The following is a 13,169-nucleotide window of genomic DNA, read 5'->3' on the forward strand; positions in this document are numbered from 1 at the left end:
CAGCAGCTACATGTATCTTAGCTGCGTATTTACCGATATAAGGATCTGTAATTATACAGAACCCATTTCATCTGAACAAGGTCTTCAACACGAAAAGATATCCCAATGAGAGAGAACAAACGGCCTATTATATATATATATTGGACCAAGACTGGTCATATGGAGTCACCTAATCTCAATTCTCTTATCAGTGTAACGGATGAATCCCGAACATAACTCGTATCTTCGGCGGCTGTGATTAAGCGTGGTTTTCCCGGTCGCCACGTCAGCAGCCTTTTGGCCTCATTGCAACGCGTTGGTGGCTGTTCACATGGCAATATTGATCCTGCAAAGACAGTGAGCTAGGTTTTCCGCTATCGCTGCCCCTTGTCAAAGCTTCCATATTGGGTTGACCAACACAGCTGACTTTGGAGTTTCCGTACTTTTACTGTGAGAAATGGACGCCCTCAAGAACGAGCTTCGCACAACATACGTTGCCTTAAATGCCACGTTCAGAGAATACCTTGAATCTCAAGGCTTTGATGAGGCGATAATTGATCATTATGTGCAGGTGAGTGTGGCCAAAGCCAGTGGAGTCCTTACCTACCTGCAGTGCCTAACTTTATATAGTGCTTCTCCGCAAACGTTGGAACCGGCAAACTCCATCGGGGGTTAGCAACACTATACATTGGAAAGCAACTTGCGAAGACTGAAGTAAATGAAGAAGAGTCAAACCAACTCTGCGTCTTAGCATGGCTTGTTGAGATGCTAGGAGCGCACTATCTGATTCTAGATGACATAATGGACGAGTCGACGACCCGTCGTGGTGAACCGTGCTGGTATCGCCAGCCCCATATCGGTCTCATGGCCATCAATGACGCATGCATTCTGAAATCTGCCATCTTCTTTTTCCTCAAGAAGTTTCTACGCCAACATCCCGGTTATATCGATATAGTCGAGCTCTTCGTTGACCTTGGACTCCATACTGAACTAGGTCAGCTGTGCGATCTTGCTGCTGCGAAAGAGGAGGATATCGGAACGTTTAGCGAGGAAAAATACTGGTCGATAGTCAAAGAAAAGTCTTCATACAGTATATCAGGGCCAATCATGCTCGCTTTGGCATATTGGCGGCTCGCCACACCGAAGAACTTGGAACAGACTCATACCTTTGCAGTGGCACTAGGAGAGTATTTCCAAGTAAACGACGACTATATCGATGTATATGGGGACTATGAGATTACAGGGAAACATGGGACGGACATTCAAGACAAAAAATGCTCGTGGCTCATTATTGAGGCGCTGTCTCGGGTAAACGAAGAACAGCGAAAGCGCCTTTTGCAAAACTACGGAAGGAAGGAGCCTTCTCACGTTGATACAGTGAAAAAAGTCTTCGAAGAGCTAGATTTGCCGAAAGCCTTTAGGGAATATGAGGGAAAACAAAGAGTTAAGATTGAAGGGATAATTGCGGCCATGGATGAAAGCGAAGGTTTGAAGCGTGAGATATTTCTTATGCTATTTCAGGGCTTTAGAAAGGGGCGACAGTTCTGAAAGTCGCAATTTTTCACAAAGAAAATAAATGTATATACTGCTTATGAGATTGCAGTGGTGACACTGCAACGTCGGTGCTGCCAGCATCGACGAATGGGTTTGCGTTATATAGAGAGTTGTGCATATTCTGAATTGTTGTTGCTTATCCTTTCCTAGGCTTCCATTGGCCATCATCGAAGTAGAGTTCGAAAGCTAGCTATCCGTAGTAGATAATAAAGTTAACCCTGATGGTTAATATCTGACCCATTTAAACAGAATAAACGTGATAGTTGATCGGATATCGCTGGATCCAAGTATGTAGTTTAGATAGCTCGGAGACTGAAAAACATGGTCGAGGGACGCAATGTCTGTCAATCTTGACAAAATCACACACCAGGGTGTATCCACAATGGGCATGCTTCTCGCCCGGTTAGTACTATGCTGGATCTGAGTGACCTTGATTATCAATGATTTGAATACCAAGTTCTTTTGGCCCGTTCTAATGTCTCTGGATCCCGTAAGCTAATCGTTGACCCTACGCTTTCGCCTACATGAGTTCTGGTACGATCGAGCGTAGACACTTGGAAATGAACATTTTTAGCACGTAAGCGATGTATTTATGGAGTAACCAAGACCCATCAAGGCTATCGGACCGCGGATTGAACAGTCATTGATTGGTATTATGCCTTACCGGATCCACCAGATAGCAGCTTCTGCTTGGAGTGGCCCGGAGATTTACGAATACCTTCATTTGGCAAAGGCAGCCTCGGCACAACATTTTGCCAGTTCATGCATACGCCTTGGTTAGATCTAGATGACAGGTCACTGCGCTGTTTCAGAAAGAGCTCTCTCCTAGAAGTAGGCCGGCTTCGCTAGGAGAAATTGAGGGTCACCAAGCTGAATCTCTTCCAATGTTCCGATTGGCGTGGCTCGTTAGGGAACTGTAGATAATCCATCTGTTTCCTTAAGTACAGGAGGGATAATGCTAAGCCATGCAATGATTAACGCAAAGATCAACTAATGTGCCAACTATCTCTTGACAGGTGCATATCCGTCAGTCCAAGCCTCATCGTCCAACGACCGACTAGATCCTGTATTTATTCTATCACCCTGGGGATTGTTATTCGGTCTAGTTACCTGTATTATGCAAGTTAAAAAGTTGTTCCGAGGCGAATCCGACCGCACTATTTTAGGTAGTATATCTGTATTTATATGCCGAGCGCGCTATGGGCAGCTACGGTACATACTTTAACTAGCCTCCCCTATCATCGGAGATGCAAAGGGCTGCGCTCAAGAAATCTCCGAGAATATGGTCTGTTCTCAATATCTATCGTACGAGAAATACTATTGTGAAAATTGTAAGGTATCCGCTGGATAATTTCCATATAACCAGGGCGTTGTGACCTTGCAAGCCTCGCCAGAAGGAAGAGCCTTCTTGACGAAAGGCGCCTTTCTGCAACGCGGATTTCATCCTAACGCATTAATGGAGCGATAAATCACCCCCGAAACATCGGGAGTCAATCTACGAGATCCTTCTGTGACACCTCGTGCTAGTTCAGGTGACATTCCGTTGTATAGTCGCCCGACTATGTGCAGGTTTAAAGCTCCTGCATTGGTTCCAACTCTAACATTAACCAGTAGGGGCCCTATTCCTTTTGCCCTGCTACTGTGAGATCGGTTAATTGAGCCACGCAGAGATAGAAAATAGCTTAGTATTATTTGTAATGGAGCCCTGTCATAGGGGGTGGGCTGACACCAGTCCCTCTCAAGTCCCGACAGTTGCGGATTTGACACAATTGCCCCTGAATACTAGACAATAATGCATATGAGTGAATTGATTGCTTGAAACTTGACGTAATTACGCTCATTATGCTTGTTCTGACCTTGTTCTCTCAGGAACCGAGTTTCTATCCCGGCCCTCATTCTGTGTATGTGCGTGGGGTGACTCTGTATTTAGTGGCCATGTAGACTCTAGGGATGGGGTACTTAGGCTGGTGGATTTGTGATAATTGGAATGAATATTTGCCCCTGTTTCCGAGCCTTGTTAGTTGTAAAGTGGCGGAGTGACTAGCTTAGAGCCACCTGCACTGCTCACGGAGTGATGTAACACAGGCCAATAGAAACGTACACATTAGATGAAGCGATCAAATAGATAGATTGAAGGAGTTAATTATGTAGTTAGTTGCATGTACGGCTGTAGTATTATACAGTTCACTTACCCGGGTTCATCTCCTTTGTGAGTGTAAGTTGTAGGCTGCAGTATGGAGATGTAGCGAACTGCACTGCTATTCTGCGTCATACTGATACTGCGGTCTCAGCTGCATTTTCTCAATTTGTAAATTATGAAAGACTCGACTTTTCGTTTGTCGGCTTTGAAGGAGTGGAATGTTGAAGCATACATGTAATTGAGGAAGGAGGGCTAATGCCAGTTCTGATCCTATATCTGACACCTTGCAGATCTCTCATGCACTGTTCGTATATTCGTATATACGCAGAATTCCAGCACGCAACCGGACTAGCGCATGTGCTTCACCCAATAGGTCGATAGGAGCTGTATAAGTTGGGCGTGCGACAGTTTAGGCGCAAAGAATGTTACCCTCTTCAGTCTTACATACTATGGAGCTCGGGCGGGTTACCTGTCCTGATCACGGAAGGTGTATCGTTACTCTCTATCCACATATTGACAACTCATGTCTCCAATGGCTCAGTTTAAGATCAATAAACAGGCTCGGGACCCTCAAAAACCAAAAACTCTGCAACCCGAAACTCCCTGCTTCTTCATGCTTCTAGTTGAAAGAAAGGCGGATCGAGGTAAATAACCTCGGCATATCACGTGATGACCGAGATGTGGCCTCCCGAGGTCTTCGGGAGCTTCTCAGCAATGATCTCGGCTTCTCCCCTGTCTTCCCAATACTCGGATAATGAACCAGCGATAGAAGCAATGGCAATGTCAACTTTTCGTCACCGTCGGTCGGCAGTTGCGTGCCAAAACTGTCGTCGCCGTAAAGTACGTTGCAGCGTCCAGGTGACGGGAATTCCTTGCATAAACTGCTCTCAAGATGGTGTCGGCTGTGTGCTCTTAGAGAGCAATCGAAACAGGTGAGATTTGACAATGACTTGCATTTAGAAAGGAGCTGATTGGTCTTACTCAACGCGGCTGTAGTCGGCACAAGCAATCCTCTGGTCTCCGTCACAACCATTCGCCCATTCAATTTGAACTTAACCGTCCAGTAACTACCGCGTCTAGGACAGTTCCACAACCACTACCCCAGGCCTCGGCAGAGCAGGGACCTAGCTCTATAGCATCTTACTCGCCTCAGGGCAACGACTCAAGCAATATTGCAGACGATAGCGGCCTTGCCGCTGGCACTGATAGCCGTGGCAGCCCAGATGACCAGCGTATTGGAGCTGAGATCTCGTCAGCAGCCTTGGGGCAGAGTAACCAGGCTGGCCGACCTTTCTATACTGGTATGAGATAATGAAACGACGTTGCGTACATCGGCCAAGATGACGCTGACATTTGTCTTAAAAACAGGAGAGGCACCGGGGTGCATGTCTGTACTTGACGCCTGTTCGCCATCACAGCAACCTGTCGCAAGACATATTCTCATCTCGGAAGCACCTATTTCACTATCTGCGCAAGACCGTGAATATCTACAGTACAAGGGAGTTTTTACTTTACCTCAAAAAAGCACCTGCAACGAACTCCTCCGTGCATACTTTCACCATGTACATCCCCTGATGCCGATAGTTGATGCGACAGTGCTGCTCAAGTTCCACGAAACTGGAAAGGCTAGTGAATGGAACTTGCTATTGTTATGGAGCATGTTCTTTGTCGCAGCAAATGTAAGCTATGATGTTTCGATGTTTATTTGCTTTATCTACGCAATAGGTTGGCCTGCAACTAATTCTTATTCGCAGTTTGTCGATGCTCGAGTATGGACTCTTGAAGGCTACTCTTCCCGCAAAGAGATGAAAGCTGCCATGTACTCTCGGGCAAAGGTGTGTACTGAATATTGGTCATTGCGGATAAGAAACAATTCTCACACCCGTTTTAGTGCTTGTACGACAATGGTGGTGAGACGGACAAAGTCGTCCTCCTGCAATCTGCTCTCCTAATGGGATTCTGGCACTCAAAGTGGGACGGACACTCGCAGCCGTGGTATTGGATAGGCGTTGCAATCAGCCTCTGTCAAATGCTGGGCTTGCACCGAGATCCAGATTCAGTCAAGTTCAACACTTCTTTTCCTAACCACCAGCGACATCTTTGGCGTCGTCTCTGGTGGACTTGTTTCTTCAGGGATCGCTCGTTGAGCTTGACGCTTGGGAGGCCATTAAGGATCAATCTCAACGACTGCAATACACCGATGGTCTCGTCCGCTGATGTGCTAAGCGACCTGACGCAGATACCGGCTTCAATTGCCAGCGCATATATCCCAGAAGATTTCTCTCAGCTGGCTCACTATTGGATTACTCTGATCGAATTGAGCAAACTTCTGGGCGACGTTCTTACTCTGTGCTACCAGCCTTTCGGCCCTAGTCCAACGCTCCGTCAGATTGAACTCCTGGAAGCGAAGCTATTGCAAATGCAGCTCCCAGAGCGATATGCGATCGAACAAAGTCGCCTCACATCCTTTTATCTATATCATTTACAACTGCATTATCAGTAAGTCCCAAATCCAATCTCCACATCATCTTTTAACGGTTTGCTTATACATGGCCACAGCGCGATTTTGATCACATTTTATTGCCCGTACATTGCCAAGGCCCCAGAAGACCTGTCTCCAGCCATTAAGAATGAATGGCAGAATGAGATGCGAAACAAGATGGATTCAGCAGCTGTACGCTCCAATGCCATTGTTGATAACATCGTACGGGATAAGCTCCTTCGATTTGCTTGTCCTATGACGTGAGTGCATTCTCCCGCGACCTCAGCGATGACATTCGCGCAATTGCTGATTATAGCTTCTGTATCGGCTGCAGTCCTTCTCTTCTAGTATCAGCTATGCATGTGCATCTCCTCAACTGTAAATCGACAGACGCTCTTTCTCGCCGCCTCAGCCTAAACAAGCTGGAGCTTTGTATGATGGTCATGGAGGATCTAGAGGAGACGTATACATCAGCCTCCGTGTATCGGGGCGTTTTCTTGGAAGCGATACGCCAATTATACCCGAACTACTCTGGCAGTCCGACTGGGGTTGCTTCGACCGCTGGAGGAGCCTCTCTGTCCCGTGCAACCCCTGCGGATGACTCGGCCACCCTACCGAACATCAATGATGATATTCTTACGACTCTTTTGGATGAAGCGTCATGCTTCAATTTTTGGGAATCTTTTAGTGATATTCAGCTGGAGCTAGAACCGAGCTTATGAACGCTCATGGCGCAATCGGAGTAAGGCTTTTACAATCAGCATGCCGGGAGTTAAATTTGGAATGAATTTGGATGGAAATGTTGTGTTTCATGTATTCAGTGAAGAGAAGTGAGATATTCAAGCTTTACATGCATTGGTGCCGAGTTATCGAAGACATAAATTTGACTTGAAACAAACATAATCGGCTTGGTTTAGGCTGCATAGTAAGAGATTGTGTTATTGTAATCGTTTTGTAGGAGATGTTTTAATCGGAAACAAGCAGTGTCTTCGCCAACTCAGCTGCTGGCTTAATGCTGGTATGAGCTTCCATAGCACAACCTCTGGTCCAACAATAACTTTCCCGGAGTCTCTACTTTCTTGTAGTAGTGCTCAGTTGCACCGCACACTTGCAAACCCCATCGTTTTGCAAACTCGCATGCCACTTCATCACCATCTCTTCCCGCGTCTGTAATCAACAGAGCGGCGCATATATGATCAATAATGTGTCGCGCAAAGCTCTCTGCCGCTCCTATGTGTTCAATTGAGCCGTCAGAGAGTACAAGCTTCAATCGACTCCAGGATTCTAAGATCAGCTTCCTTTCGAGGGCCAAATTTTGATGACACTCGATGTGGGCAAAGACAGCTGTATCGATAACCGCCAAAGTCGTTGAGCCATTATTACCCTCTATCAGATTCATGGCATAAGCTGCCAAAACATTCGATGTTCCTTCTACAATAGGACCAGCTGACATATCTCGATACAGCCGAGCAATATTGAACTCGCCTTCTTCATTCTCCATATATCCCAACCCTCCAAGGAACTCCACTCACAGGCCGATATTGTTCACAGCTTCGCGGCATATGACCGCCTTTGCAGCCGGGACTAGCCATCGAAATAACAATTCCACGTCCTCGGCAGTCGCGTCTAAGCCGACACAGAACGGTAATGTCTCATCACCACTATGCTTCTGCTCATTTAGCTGCAAAAGACCGGAGAGATACAACAGCAGCATAAGTCTGGCCTTGTACGCCAAGTGAGACTTGGCCAGACTGTGCATGTGAAGCGGCAACTCATTCAGTGGCTTTCTCCCAATGCGACGGACCTTGGCAAATGCACGAGCAACTCTGAGGCTGTGTCCCCAAGCGCTCAGGGTGCCAGCGCACGCAAACATACGGGCAACTGTCAGGAACGTGAGTACTTCACGCGCGCCTCGTCCTTCTTGTCCGATCAGCCAGGCTCGCATCCCGCTGAGTTCGACTTCTGCCACCGCAACAGGAGTACTTCCGCATTTTTTCTTCAGGCATCGTATACTAATGCCATTGGGGACATAAATGGCTCTTCCACTTTGGTCTTGCACTGGTATTCTAAGTGGAGCAAGAAATGCTGAAGGTCCTTTCGCGGTGTTTGCCAGAATAAGCGTAACTGTGGCATCTGGTCCGGAGGCGTAGAATTTAGATCCATAGAGAGCCCAGTGACCTAACTTCAACTCTCCTAACCTCTTTCCATCATTATCCGCTTGGAATTCAGCCGTAGTCAGACCCGTGAAATCGCTGCCTGAAGGCAATTCGGTCACCCATATCCCAGAGGTCCAAGCTTTGCGTGGATCTGAAGATACTAGACCGTCATACGCACATTGTATTGCGTCTCGGGTCTCTTGGTCCAAGCTTGGATTCTCAAGATGTTCTTTAAGCATTGTACTGGCACCCTGACTTAACGCAAGCTGTGAACCCCAGCCTCCAGAGAGTGAAGAGAATAGAAGAAACCTATTAGCCAATATTAGTGAAGATGATAAGGGACTCGAATGTATAGGCAACTCACTTGGCAAACTGAACAACTCTGCCGTAACCAGAAAATCTCGACTCCGGCACTGCAGTCAGTCTATCTGTCGATTTAGTACTACCCCTACATACTGAATTAGCCATGGCTTTGGAACTCACCCCTCAGATTGGGCGAATGCTCGAAAATGTCTCCATCCATTACTTGTAACAACATGATCGACTCTACGGCCCTAGGTATCTAGAGGCCGAATATATGGCGGATTGCTCTCAGTATTCGAATGCATGTCGAGAAACTCTCGTGACAGCATCTTCTCACCCAGTGAAGCTAACTCTGGAGAGGCCTTTGCCATTGCGTCCGAGGGTAGAAAACCTCATCAGTTGATCAGTATCTTGTCATGAATCTGTGGTTTCATCTAGATTTTCGTACATGATAACGCGCGAGTAAATATAGCATCGTCGTAGAACTGGTTTTCCAAGTCTGGTCGGATAATGTCTGCCGAATGCGTGTTTTGAGTCGAAATAACGGCGTCTCTTGTCATCTGCAAATTGGACGGGCCCATCGTAGTAATGAGTGGTGTTATATTTTCACGATAGACTTATAAAACAGCGTATGATTACATGACCAAGAGGCATCCCAAGCTCTCATATAGTGTCTGCCAGGTAAGAGTAATAGTAAATGACATGGAAATCATCTCCGCACTAGTGTATAATCTTTACGAGTACGGAGCACTATTTACAGCTTACATGGTCCACAATCTTGATGATCCTTGGTAGTCGGCCCGTATTTGTGTAAATAAAGGTATGGAATCACACTGAGATAGGTACCCGTAGTTGTTCTTATACCGTTTGATACATACAATAGAGGTGCGAAGATAATTCGGCAAATGTCAATAATGTCATGAATATAGCAAAAACGCCTCATTTGGAAATATCTACACAACATCATATGGGTAATACAATGAGCAAACGCTTTCTAGAGGCCGACAAGGCTGACTACACGCAATCGAACATCTCCTTTTGCTGGCAACTCCCGCCGGTGGCAGGCTTTTGTGGAGTCTCGGAATATATCCCATAGAACCGCGAATACCCGCCAGGGGTAGAACAAATCGCTGTTGGGCAAGGCTTTCCATTAAACATCTTTCACTATCGACCAAGAGTCGAGGGTGGATGCTGGTTTCAATAACTAGGTAGCTGGAACAGGGCGAGAGAGATGCAGGCTGACAAGCTGGACACTAACCCGCTGAATCGACGCTACTCCGATCTTCTTTAGCAGGGCCCCCAAACACCAGATGTAAGCAAGCCGATCACAGTGATAACAGAGATCATCGGTCATCCGATTCCAAAGGTGTCAGCCAAAATAAAACTGCGGAGCAGTCTGCTCCCCTGGACTTCAACGAGGAGCATACTCAGCATAATTCCTGGTTCTAACTGGTCCACCGAGGCCGCATTACTGTTCCAACCCCTCCCCAACGGCCATCTGTTCTATACAGGTACAGCCAGTAGAACTGTGGTATGATCTATAACAGACAGCACTACCTATGCTCCACATACCAGAAACGACAATACTACCGACGTCTCATGAGATCTATCAGAAACTGTCCAATAGACCCACTTCACCGCTTACGTCTCTCTTACAAAAACACGCGCTTTAACCAGATTTTCGGAGTTCTTTTTTTACTTTGCTTATACTCCGTAGAAAGCGGTATGTTGTTGAAACGTCCCACATGCATTGTCCCACCTATTTAAGTATTAAGATTTCTCGAGTTAGCAGACCGTTGGCTGCATTCGAAAACATCCCACCCGAAATCTTGCCAAAATGAGTGACCTACGATCTCGTATGATGGAACTTGCCATCTCTTTCTTAAATGCTTTCAACGAGTTCACCACAGAATCCGTTGTGAGATATCGCAGCGAGAGTTGCATGCACCGCCTCCTACCAAAATCACTAGACGCGCCGCCACGCACCAACAGCGAATACTCTGCCTGGGTCGGCAACCTGAAGAATGTCATGAGCGGATTCAAACTTTCTTTCATGGATGGCTATGAGCCTATAATTGACGACAAATCCCGACATATCACCTTGCACCTCAAATCCACCTGCGAAACGGTACTGGGAGAATATCAGAATGAATATGTATGGATCATGAAGGTCGATGAGACCGGCCAAGAAATTGTGGACATCATGGAATTCGCGGATAGCGCGTATACAATTGAATGGATTCAGAAGCTTCAAAATGCTATTGAAAAGAAGTAAAACGGGAAATAGAATATCTCCTTATGCAACGAAACGAAGCAGGAATTGTCATTGACTGCCACAGAAACTATACCATATAAAGCTTTGCAATTTATCTATCTCTAGCTCCGTGTAACATCATGTTTTACACCGCCTGCTAAATTTAATGAATACTACAATGAGCTTAAGGCACACAATCTTCAAACCCAGTAGCATAATTATTGTTTATCGGGGGAGTATGACCTTTCGGTGCTAAGATACTCCTAACCTACTCTCAGATAAAGGTATGATGGATCCTCGGGCTAAATGCTCATGTAAGCTGCGGCATAACGCAATCTCATAGCAAAAGTTCTTCTCCAGCTTTCAATAACGTCTCTGTAGCTGTCGAAGTAGCGTCAAATATGCGGACCAGCTAGAGCTGAGAATATTTCTAGTTGTTCCACAGCGCTAGAACTATGGCACCTTCACAGGTTACAGGCTTCAGATTTGGAATCAAACTTATTCCTGTTTCCCATTATTGCGCGCATCTTCTGCAGGGCATGATCACCTGTACTGTATCTGAGATTTTAGCTCATCCAGGCTATCTCGGCTAACAAACAATGGGTCGCTTACGTCTGTGCTTGCTCTCAGCGGGACTCATTGTCAATCAGCCGGGCATCAGTCGCATAATATCGCCCGCCTCGATTTCTAACTCTTGGATAAAATCCTCTGGTGGAGATGAGAAAAGCCGAGGATCCTGGTGATGTTAGCACGTCAGCGTGTTCTTCGCTGACACCTGATATCACTTGCTGTAACACATATCATATCAGTACATGTATGTAGAATGTCCTGACATCGCCCTCTGTGTATCTCACGATAATTAGCTACAATAAGATTAAAGTGAGAATGACAAATCAATGCGCTACGATATTACAGAAATTGGAATATCCCTAATTAGTGAGTAAAGCTACTCCAGATACTCTAACCAGTAGGGGGCTGACTGCGTAGAGCCAGATCCAAGAACTTTAGGTTCCTGTCTACTCCGGACCGCTGAATCAGGTACAAATACAAACCCATGGGCCTTTCTTCAACTTGCTTCTTTATAGCTTACCACCGAGAGTACAGTTTATCGTTATACTCTAGAAATCGACCCAACATGGACTCCCCATACACACTGACTCGAGGTCCTGATGCTGGCGAGGAGCAGCGCCTCCATAATCAGCATTACAATATGTGGATGCCAGTTGCCAAACAACTTTTGCCGCCTCACATTTTTGGTGGCCTGGTGAAGCCTGACCATCCTCCTGCTATAGCTGATCTTGCCACTGGCACTGGTATTTGACTTCGAGATCTTGCGGCCAAATTACCCAGCAATGCACGTCTAGACGGTTACGATTACGACCCATCGAAGTTTATTGAAGCTTTCGAGCTACCTAATAATGTTCGACTTTTCCCCGGGGACATACTTAAACCGTTTCCTGAGCAATTGCGGGCGCAGTATGATGTGATTCATGTACGAATGCTCATACTTGGCCTCAAAGCGGACCAATGGGCAGAAGCGGCTCAAAATATCAAGATGCTGCTGCGACTAGGAGGTTGGCTAGTGTGGGAGGACTATGGACACTCAGGAATTACATGTGTGCCCGTGACAAAGGAATTTGCGCTGTGGAGCAACGCTGAAGTGCAGTACGCCCGCTCTGTTGGCAGAGATATTACGTGAGTAACTCAAACCAGTTTTTATTACCGTCCAAAAGCCCTAATAATCTTCCAGAGCCCCAATGCGACTTCTGAGCCAAATTCAAGAATCTGGATATGTCAATTGTCATGAGAGCATCTATCATAGCTTTGGTTTGCCGGAAAATCTTCGTAAAACCACTGGACGACTTTTCATGGCCGCTGCACGCCAAATTTTAAAAGGCACACTTGATAAGACTGAATCGACAATTGTTAAATCTCATGATGAGGTAGATGGGATAGTTGACAAGGTAATAAGTGATATCGAAACAGACCGTTGCGTCGTTGGGTTTTATATACATGTTATTACAGGTCAAATAGAGACGAAGGACATAGGAAGAACTGAGCTGTAACTTGAGCATTGAAAATAAATATGTGCACAATAATAGCCAAATTCATTGCACGTAATATCTCTCTCCCCAACGGGCTTTAGGTTAATGTCGAGATGTTACCTTCGGCGACAGCCGTTTCTGGTCGTGAATCTCGTATATCAATCTCCAACTTCCCAATCACGTTATTACTCCAAAGTTGAGACTCCACATCTTATTAGAAAATTAGGCTCCAGCGCACAGACCACCAGCTCCAAGA

General features: G+C 46.1%; 5 protein-coding genes across 5 annotated transcripts; 4 read left to right on the forward strand and 1 right to left on the reverse strand.

Annotated features, from left to right (window-relative positions):
• The first annotated feature begins 327 nt into the window (after positions 1–327).
• M431DRAFT_517879 (hypothetical protein) lies at positions 328–1,696 on the forward strand. Its single transcript, XM_024920348.1, has 2 exons — positions 328–550; positions 610–1,696. The coding sequence occupies exons 1-2, from the start codon at positions 437–439 to the stop codon at positions 1,525–1,527; spliced, it is 1,032 nt and encodes a 343-aa protein (XP_024778004.1). The 5' UTR covers positions 328–436; the 3' UTR covers positions 1,528–1,696.
• A 2,737-nt stretch (positions 1,697–4,433) lies between these two features.
• Positions 4,434–7,077, forward strand: M431DRAFT_110682 (hypothetical protein). The gene is made up of 7 exons (XM_024911758.1): positions 4,434–4,605; positions 4,670–4,974; positions 5,042–5,352; positions 5,428–5,508; positions 5,565–6,172; positions 6,233–6,415; positions 6,490–7,077. Exons 1-7 carry the CDS (start codon positions 4,448–4,450, stop codon positions 6,875–6,877), a joined length of 2,034 nt encoding a protein of 677 aa, XP_024778005.1. The 5' UTR covers positions 4,434–4,447; the 3' UTR covers positions 6,878–7,077.
• An 87-nt stretch (positions 7,078–7,164) lies between these two features.
• M431DRAFT_479817 (hypothetical protein) lies at positions 7,165–8,849 on the reverse strand (the record flags this gene model as incomplete). The annotated part of the gene is made up of 4 exons (XM_024915810.1): positions 7,165–7,677; positions 7,723–8,620; positions 8,676–8,739; positions 8,795–8,849. 4 exons carry the CDS (start codon positions 8,847–8,849, stop codon positions 7,165–7,167), a joined length of 1,530 nt encoding a protein of 509 aa, XP_024778006.1.
• A 1,596-nt stretch (positions 8,850–10,445) lies between these two features.
• M431DRAFT_110684 (hypothetical protein) lies at positions 10,446–10,889 on the forward strand (the record flags this gene model as incomplete). The annotated part of the gene is made up of 1 exon (XM_024911759.1): positions 10,446–10,889. The coding sequence occupies exon 1, from the start codon at positions 10,452–10,454 to the stop codon at positions 10,887–10,889; it is 438 nt and encodes a 145-aa protein (XP_024778007.1). The 5' UTR covers positions 10,446–10,451.
• A 1,114-nt stretch (positions 10,890–12,003) lies between these two features.
• Positions 12,004–12,902, forward strand: M431DRAFT_479819 (hypothetical protein; the record flags this gene model as incomplete). The annotated part of the gene is made up of 4 exons (XM_024915811.1): positions 12,004–12,181; positions 12,233–12,563; positions 12,619–12,832; positions 12,894–12,902. The coding sequence occupies 4 exons, from the start codon at positions 12,004–12,006 to the stop codon at positions 12,900–12,902; spliced, it is 732 nt and encodes a 243-aa protein (XP_024778008.1).
• Positions 12,903–13,169: the final 267 nt, after the last annotated feature.

The sequence above is a fragment of the Trichoderma harzianum genome (genome assembly GCF_003025095.1).
Source record: "Trichoderma harzianum CBS 226.95 unplaced genomic scaffold M431scaffold_3, whole genome shotgun sequence".
Taxonomy (NCBI): domain Eukaryota; kingdom Fungi; phylum Ascomycota; class Sordariomycetes; order Hypocreales; family Hypocreaceae; genus Trichoderma; species Trichoderma harzianum.

Bases quoted from the DNA above. Each gene is read 5' to 3' on its own strand.
- M431DRAFT_517879 (XM_024920348.1), top strand. From the start codon at position 437: ATGGACGCCCTCAAGAACGAGCTTCGCACAACATACGTTGCCTTAAAT. The intron at 551-609 runs GTGAGTGTGGCC...AACTTTATATAG, and splicing joins TAATTGATCATTATGTGCAG to TGCTTCTCCGCAAACGTTGG.
- M431DRAFT_110682 (XM_024911758.1), top strand. From the start codon at position 4,448: ATGGCAATGTCAACTTTTCGTCACCGTCGGTCGGCAGTTGCGTGCCAA. The intron at 6,173-6,232 runs GTAAGTCCCAAA...ACATGGCCACAG, and splicing joins CATTTACAACTGCATTATCA to CGCGATTTTGATCACATTTT. The intron at 6,416-6,489 runs GTGAGTGCATTC...TATCGGCTGCAG, and splicing joins CGATTTGCTTGTCCTATGAC to TCCTTCTCTTCTAGTATCAG.